At 42.5% G+C, this 8,867-nt stretch overlaps 1 protein-coding gene across 6 annotated transcripts in view; it reads left to right on the forward strand.

Annotated features, from left to right (window-relative positions):
- The window catches only part of LOC120557878 (transcription factor SOX-13-like), a 60,250-nt gene extending 51,605 nt beyond the window's left edge, over positions 1 to 8,645 (forward strand). For 3 of the 6 annotated variants that reach the window (XM_039798539.1, XM_039798540.1, XM_039798544.1), the window contains 2 exons: positions 2,625 to 2,841; positions 5,045 to 8,645. In XM_039798539.1, coding sequence (XP_039654473.1) covers positions 2,625 to 2,841; positions 5,045 to 5,333 — 506 coding nt within the window. In that variant the 3' untranslated portion in view covers positions 5,334 to 8,645. The remainder of the gene's footprint in view (positions 1 to 2,624; positions 2,842 to 5,044) is intronic. The other 3 variants (XM_039798541.1, XM_039798542.1, XM_039798543.1) reach the window with 1 other exon arrangement.
- The last annotated feature ends 222 nt before the right edge of the window (positions 8,646 to 8,867 follow it).

An 8,867-nucleotide genomic window follows, 5' to 3' on the forward strand; every position in this document is an offset into this window, starting at 1 on the left:
AATACACATTAAATGCATAATTTGATTAATAAGATGCTACTTAAAGTGGCTATTTGTAACTTTCAGTTTGTGTTAATTTTAGCGGCCGCTTGGTGTTTTTACCCACCTGCTGTTGTAAAGGTCTTTTCTTTATGGTGCTGTATTACCGAGTTAGCGTTGCGGGGAGGTCATATAGTTGTGATGAATGTTTTGCTCAGACAGAAAATCATTCATTTACAACGACTTTTACGACGAATTTACGACGTACTTTACACAAGTACAGGGGGACAAACCCTGGATTCTCTCTCATTTTGGAACGAGCTTTGTCCACTTGCCGTTTCACCGCGCTATATTTGCGTTTGGTCCAACATTCTCGTAGCTTTCTCTTGGATGCGTGCATGCACGGGCGCTACACACCCAGCGCCCAAAAGCTGACGCCCAGAAATGTCCCAAACAAAAATAATAAAAAGATACAGGCAGAGGGCAGGGTCTCTGTGATTGAGAGTGATTACTTTTGAATGAGTCTATACATTGTTTTTTATGGGGAAAATCCTGCATAGTATACCTTTTTTAAAAGGCATCTACTGTGATTGATATTTTTGACAATGTTTTGTGAGATTATGCTTTGGCATTTTGCCTTTATTGGACAGTTAGGATGGACAGGAAACAATGGGGAGAAATGTTCCAGGATGGACTCAAGTTGATGCCACTAGGAAACCAATAAAAGTGAACAAATATTATATGACGACTAAGATCAGACTTAAATTAAAGCTGCAAGCAGCGATGGACGGGCCCTTGCTCCTCTGCGCGCGTCTGGGTTACCTGCGGACGCCGCTCCTTGCACTCAGACACCGTCACCAATGAAAAGGGAACTCCCTGCCGAGTTCACGATACCTCACTCAAGACTCTACATCATACAGTTCATTAGCTGTGTAAAGGGGCGTGGCTAAAGCATAGGGGGCGGGTCAAACCATGACGAATTAAAAAGGAACTCTCTGCTGAGTTCAATGATACCTCACACAAGACTCTACCTTAGATGGGTCAGCATTTATGAAAGGGGACGTGGCTAAAGCTTAGGGGATGGGCCAAACCATCACCAATGAAGAAGGAACTCTCTGCTGAGTTCATTGATACCTCACACAAGGGTCAACCTTAAATGGTTAAAATGTTATGAAAGGGGGCATGGCTTAAGATTAGGGGGCGGGTCAAACCATCACCAATGAAGAATGAAGTCTCTGCTGAGTTCAATGACACCTCACACAATACTCTACCTTAAACGGTTCAAATGTTATGAAAGGGGGCCTGGCATTTCCTGTTGCCAGCGGGGGGCGCTATGACCAAAAGTCAATTTTGGCCTGTAGGTGTCCTCAGGCCTGGACCCTTGTCTATCGTGAGAAATTTCGGGCAGATACGACAACGTACACTCAAGTTACAACTTCTTTGTTCATCGCTAAACACTCAAAATGGCCGCCACGCCCACACCGTCTGACAAAGTTTTTCTTTTAATAACTTTTCATCGTTAAGGTGTTGGGATGGTACAGACCAAGTTTGAAGTCCATCAGATGAAATCTCTAGGAGGAGTTCGTTAAAGTATAGCACCTTGACTTTTAGGCCTACTTCCTGTTGCCACTAGGGGGCGCTGTGACTTTAAGTAAATATCGGCCTTTATTTGTCCTCAGGGTTGGACTCTTATGAATCCTGAAAAGTTTCGAGGTAATCGGACAACGTACACTCGAGTTACACCCACTTCCTGTTTCGGCGGCGAAACGCACAAAATGGCCGCCACGGCCACGCCCTATGACGGAAAGTTTTTCTTTTAACAACTTTTCATCTTTAACGTCTTAAGATGGCACAGACCGAGTTTGAAGTTGATCGGATGAAATCTCTAGGAGGAGTTCGTTAAAGTACGACATGTGGAAATGGCCAAAATCGCACTAATTTCGAACTTTGAAATCAAAATGGCTGACTTCCTGTTAGGTTTAGGGTGTGGCTCTAATTACGTTTTTTGTAAATCTTGACATGTTACATATGTGTACCAACTTACATATGTTACTAACGTTAACGCGATTCTGCCGGGGCTCAATTTTTTAACTTTGTAGGCGCTGCGGCCCGAATTTTTTGGGTTCGCTATTCCCGAAACCCTTAAAATACGTAAATTTTCACCAGACTTGATGCGACCGCCAAATTTGGTGAGTTTTTGAATATGTTAAGCCCCTCAAAAAGCCAATTTACTTGCAGAAAATAATAATTCCTTCAGTTTCAATAGGGCCTTCGCCGCTTTCCGCGCTCGGGCCCTAATTAAATTTACAAAAGACCAAAGCTATTACAAACATTCCTAATAAGCTAACTCTAAGCTAAATAAAGCTCTAAAGCATGCTCTCTTCCCTACCTGACTTGCTGCTAGAAAACTTCTCTGAATGAACTCCTCTCCATCGTGCATTAACTCTCTCCCTCATCGTCCTTGTGCCGATGTGTCTTTGTCTTCAGGCTCCAGGTGGAAGGGCATGTCCAACCAGGACAAGGGTTAGGGTTTTAACTCGCTCCCTCATCGTGTCTTTGTCTTCAGGCTCCAGGTGGAAGGGCATGTCCAACCAGGAGAAGGGTTAGGGTTTTAACTCGCTCCCTCATCGTGTCTTTGTCTTCAGGCTCCAGGTGGAAGGGCATGTCCAACCAGGAGAAGCAGCCTTACTATGAAGAGCAAGCGAGGCTGAGCAGGCAGCATCTAGAGCGCTACCCTGACTACAAGTACAAACCTCGGCCCAAACGGACCTGCATCGTGGAGGGACGGAGGCTGAGGGTAGGCGAGTACAAGGCCATGATGAAGAACCGCCGGCAGGAGCAGAGAGCGACCTACACACATAGGTAGAAACCAAAGACCAACTGTGCGATAATGCGAGAGAGTTTGTCCCTGGCAGACAACACTAACACTTTGCTCTATTGACAAGAATTTTCTCTGCACCTCCAAAGATTGTATACAGCTCCTGCAGCTCCCAAAGCTCTTCTTTTATTCTTGAAGAAACAAACAAAAGTGGAGTATTGATACCGCAACTGGGCTGTTTTTTTCTGTTTGTCCTCGACCATGAATAGTATCCCTCGCCATTATTCCCTCAAACTCGTCCAAATAGTGAAGCTGGAATAGTTGGAGGTTGGAACTGTTAACAGCGGTTGGTTTTTGAGTGTTTTTCTCTTTCAGTGATGTTTTTCTTTGCCTCACAAATATACTCACCACATCTTTTCTTGAGAAACATGAAAGAATATGAAGAATTTGACAATGACCTTAGATTTCATTTCTGATCACCTGATTCAAACCCGTTTTCTTCAGAGTTACTGGGATATTTTCAAGACACGATCCCCTCAATGCTACTTGCTACAGAAACTCTGGACCCTAGAAATAAAATGGATAGAAAGGCCATTGAACTGTTTCCCGTAGTAATGTGATTGGTACACAACAAAATGGCGATTGTTAGTTGTCATAGTAAGGCCGTAAACTGTGTCACAGCTCGCTGGCATGAGCGCATATGGGAGAGCGGCCCGACGCAGATCGGGTTGCAGGGAGTGAGGACAGACAGTTAGACGCAGCGACAACGGCTCAGCGGACCGCTAACGTTAGACCCAGCCCGCTGTTCAGCTCATTCTCTGTAACCGATGCAGCTGAAAGCACGGCGGAACCAGCCAGCCAGCCAGCTGGTGTTAGTTGGCTAACGTTAGCTTGCTAACTCCGCCTTACCGTTACCCCCGTCGCCACATCGTTCACAGAAAACGAGCCGAATAAAGCAGTCACTCGTGGCGATAGCAGTGTGCGTTGTGTGGCTGAAGCATGAAGTTATCGGAAGTTTATATGTTAATAGCAATGGTACACATGAAAATGGCTGCTTTTCTGACCATTCTGCTACGTTGATTTGAATGGAAATAGCCTTTCTATCCATTTTATTTCTATGCTCTGGATTCTCCCAGGTAGTGTAACGATCAAATAGATTTATGTTATGACCCCCAGTTTGAATTTGGTAAAATCATGTTATGTCACATCAGTTTGGGCATAGCGGATTAAAACACTACAATACCCATAAGCTCAAAAAAAATTATATGAGCCGGCCCCAGAAAAGGCCAGTGGGTTGAATTGAAACTACTACTATGTGTTTTTTTGTTTTTTAACAAAACACGGTGCCATAGTTACTGAATTTATCCAAAATTGACCCAGAATCCCAAAGAGGATGATTTGAAGCGGCAGATTGCGTTTGTGTTTGTGCTGTTAGTAACCCAACTGGAAGCTCAGCCATTGGACTCAGAAGTGCTTCACCTAACCTTGTCTTTAGGAAAATAAATGATTTGATTTCATAAATTAAAATACAGTACATACAAATTTACATACTTGGGCATACTGTACAGTACTAAAATGAATCAGGAGATCATGATAAAGTCACAGTGGAAAACGTGTTTCCGTTGCGGTTCTGAAGTCTATAGGAGGCAGACAGGAAATGGAGATGACATTTATATGCTACTAATCCTAATATCCCATTTTTACACTAATACACCTAATGAAAGCATAAAAACATCAATACTGTACAGTCATAGACATAAAAAAACACATAAAATCAGAAAGCACACCAAAGCTTAGAGCTGTCCAGAGAAGGATCTTTTTTAGCTGTTATGTAAAACTTTCCAGAGGATGGGCAGAGTTGATTTCATTTGGGATTTTATGGGTAGAGAAAAGTGCTTCTCCCTACTTTACTTTCTAGTTTGGGTTGTTCCAGGTTCGATACACTAGCCCTCATATTCAGGCCACGAGAGTCCCAAACATACTCAAAAGATACCGGAACTGGAATCAAAGTCAAGGTATAGGTATCGGTACCGGTATCGAAACATTTACAACGATACCCAGTTCTATCCATAAATACTTTAATAACGGTTCAGAATAACCAGTGTGTACTATGCATGATCCTCATCACCTCCATCATATGAAAGGTATATGTCTCTGAAAATCAGCCAACTGATGTATCAATAGAAACACATGAAGTTGATTCATCCTACAGTCTTATTGTACGCGTGTCACTTCCCGTCTTTTCAGTCAAACAGAACCCCAGCAGATCCACTACCCCCACAGCGATGGCCAGTACCCAGGCGGCGCCGCCGGCTCGGTCTCGGTGGCAACCATGCCCTTTCACCACGCGTTACTGGAGCACTACCTGCCGCAGGTCCCCCCCGCGCTGTGTCGAGCCGAGGGCCAGGCTACGCCTACTTCCCTGCCCAGAGAGCGAGAGAGGGAACGAGAGAGGGAGCGCCCTCCGTACAGCGAAGGAGAGGAAAGCGACGGAGGAGAGAGGAGTGAGGGAGAACTGGTGCTCCTGACAGACTGAAAGGGGAGTGGGAGAGGGGAAAAAAGGAAAATGGAGGTGAGGGGTGAGAGGGGAGGATAGCCGAGGAGGAAGGGGGATCTTTGTTGATTGACAGTCAGAGAAGAAAGAATGGAGGACGAACAGGGGAAACGGGAGGGATGGAGTTGTCTCCGAATGAGAAAATTGCCCCTCTGTTAGGCAAAAGTGAAGAGATGTGATGAGAAAACGTCATAGTCACTCCCTTGTAAATTAGTTGTTTTCAGTGAAACCCTGCCACACACACACACACACACACACACACACACACACATACACAAAGGCATGGTCTTATCTTAGTCATAGACATGTCATCAGCTGCTTTGTTTTATTACAGAAGCCATGTTGAAATTAATATGTAGCCTATTATCGTTTTATGATGGGAAGAAAACAAGAGGCCCCTTATGCCTCTCCTTTTCTTCCCACGTTGACTTTTGGCAAACAAAATGCACCACAGAGATTACATTCATCGGAGGAAAGTTAATAGAAGCCATGTTTCCACCTGTTGGACAGCTGAGTGAGCGTCAGGCCAGAGAGCAGCGGTCTGTTCTCAGTGGGTCAGTCCTGCCCCCTGCTGGTGAAGGCTGGTTATTACTAACTCAAACACCCGGAGCTCCTGTCTGCTAATCTTCCACTAACACTTGATTAGTGTTGAGAACACCAACACGTATTGCAACGCAGGCTGTGGCTAATCCAGTGCATGTAAACATTTAGGTGGGGGCTCAGTCTGGATGGTGTGGCACCTGGTATTTGGCAAGTTTTAACCCTCCAATTCAAATTTGATCTTAAAAGTGTTAGAGAGTTAGAATAAGAGAGATCGAAGATGTATTTCAGCGATGTAGTGTTGCACTTCCATAAAGATGGAGGGGCTGAGCTATGCTGATTCGTAGTTCTCCCCAGTACGGTTCAAGCTCCAAAAACACTGGCTCCTACTTTTCCCATAATGCAACTTCACACTGTGTTACATAAGACCCTTCCCTTCCTGGTAAATGCCCATGTTGTTATAAACGTCATACCCCCATTTTTTAACTCGGGATTTATTGTATAGATTTGTAGTCGCAAATCTCAACCAGAGATAACCCCTGATGAGGTCTGGGAGCGGTCGGAGCCACAGAAGACATTAGACAGTTGGTGTTGTTGTAAAGTAAAAACTAATGAATTAAATTAGAATCACATCACAGCAGCACTTTGGAACATTGTCCCCTTAAGATGATTTAAATCAGTCTCTCTGAAAACCCAATCATGGCAGGTGTCAGTCATTGCTTCACGTACATTTAGTGGCTCGAAAGAGAATTAAGCAGAATTTAGTTTGTCACCATCGATGAAGTACATGTTCCAGTTAAGGCAAGGCAAGTGGATTTGTATAGCCCATTTCATTACACAAAGGTACTTCAAAGTGCATAATGCATTTAAATAAAGAAGCCTAAAATCATTACAATGCTGAGTAAAAGGATAGAAACCCATTAAAATAACGTATAAATAGGTCACTGTAATGGTTTACAATCAGACTGCCAATGAAATTGTGTGAAGAAGTTGCATTCCAGATAATGTAGAGTACAATAAATACCAATCTGACCCCCCTGTTCCTTGCCGGCTGAGCTGTGCTGTATATGCTGTATTTGTGTGTCTGTCAGTTCCCTCTCCATAGCATGGGGGGGTTGACCTCAGCCTCACCTATTTTTTATACCTCTGTGTTTGCTTCTTTGAGTGTTAATTGATTGTTGTGTTGAGCAACTGCTATCTGTGATTTTTGTTGTTGCTGCTTTTGAGATGCTCCTGTGACAAAATATCCACATACAACACCTTCAAATATATATACATATATATATTCCAAGATGTTGACATTCTGATTCTCAAATTTCCTGAAGCTGCACTGGAATTAGTTTCATATATGAATACTGTAGCCATTTTCGTTTTGCAATTGGCCTCATATATAGAATTAAGGTGAAGTTCCATCTGAATAGGCTTCTTATTTCATCTTTTATTTTCCTGGTCCACAGACATCTAACAGAGAGATAAATCAATCCCAAAACACAAGCTGTTGTTCATTGGTAGGATGTTAAAAAAAAAAAAAAAAGGTCAATTAATGGTTATGAGCAAAGTGAAAGAAATAGAAATAGAACCAAATGTTTTAGGTCAACTTAATGAGAACGCAGAAACCAAAATGATCCATGAGTCCTTACATTACATTGTTGGCTATGGTGCTCCACGCTAACAATGTAGCTTGCTGAGTAATATTAGGCATCCATGTTAGCACTTAGCATACACCATGTTCTTTGATAGAAAGGCTGTGTTCACTGATGGTTGAAGCCAACATATGCGGATTGTTTCAGAAGTAAGCCGAAAACTTGTGTTGTAAAGTCATACAAGCTTGTAAAAGTAATATTTGTGTGCTGTTAGCAGTGTGGACAGACATGTTGATTTGACTTCATGCTGCCAAATGTGTAAACTTATGAAAACACACCCAACTTTTCAAGTAGGACAATGACCTTCCTTGTGGGAAATTTGAAATTCAGCGCCTTAGTTTCATTAATCAAATGGTAAACTTCATGCAAATGATGCTACAGTTTAGCATATACCATCTTAAGTGACTGCATGTTCCAAAACTGATTGAATGAGTTAATCTACAAGTTTAAAAGCTGAGTAATATTAAATGATCTGTAGCTTAATCTTATAAATTGTTCCAGTTTAAACTTAATGCAAGACACAATAAGTGTTGATGACTGGCTAGCTAGGAGCTAATGCTTTACTGCTTTCCATTCCAGTGAAGGTGGTGTTGGAGTAGTGGAGACTGCTTGCATCCCAAAATAACTGCTCAGCAGATAACTAATGAGGTTACATCAAATAGAATAGTGCCAGAAATTTAGCTCTGTATGTTTAGCTTTAGCCTGTAGCACTTCTGAGCACATGGATAGTTTTGGTGTCTTTGTTCTCAAAACTCAATAAGCATATTGACCAATAGGAACATTTGACAAACAAAAACTTAGTGTACTTAAATAACACTGGGCTGAATCCACGGTGAGCTAACTGCAAGGATGACAAATCAAAATGGCGGGAAAAAACCCTCAAACAAAACAATCAGGGTCGGGGCTATGGAAAGATGGCGGAGATATGAGAGGAAAATGTTTATCTTATTTTAGTGGATACATGCTGAGTCGTTACCCCTGCTGATGTAAATATAGAAAGAGACTTTATTTTGTTTATAAGAGCCTGTGTAATTTAAAGGTGTACGTTTCTCGATGTTTTCAGAGTTTTGTGGTTTTTTTTTCTTGAAAGACAATAAATTGGTTGTGCTAACTGTGGTTGGTATGATTTTTGATTTTAACATTAGTGTGTGTGTGTGTGTCTGTGTGTGTGAGACAGGGTTGTGTGAATCTCTCTCCTACAGACCTGGGTTCAGTTGGTTCAGCTTACTTTGCTCCACAATTCAGGTCTCCCAGAGGTCGTTCCCATGGTAACACACACCACCTCAGCTCTTTATATTAATTAATACACATTATGTCATATATCACGGGGTTG

The sequence above is a fragment of the Perca fluviatilis genome, chromosome 4, assembly GCF_010015445.1.
Source record: "Perca fluviatilis chromosome 4, GENO_Pfluv_1.0, whole genome shotgun sequence".
Lineage (NCBI taxonomy): Eukaryota > Metazoa > Chordata > Actinopteri > Perciformes > Percidae > Perca > Perca fluviatilis.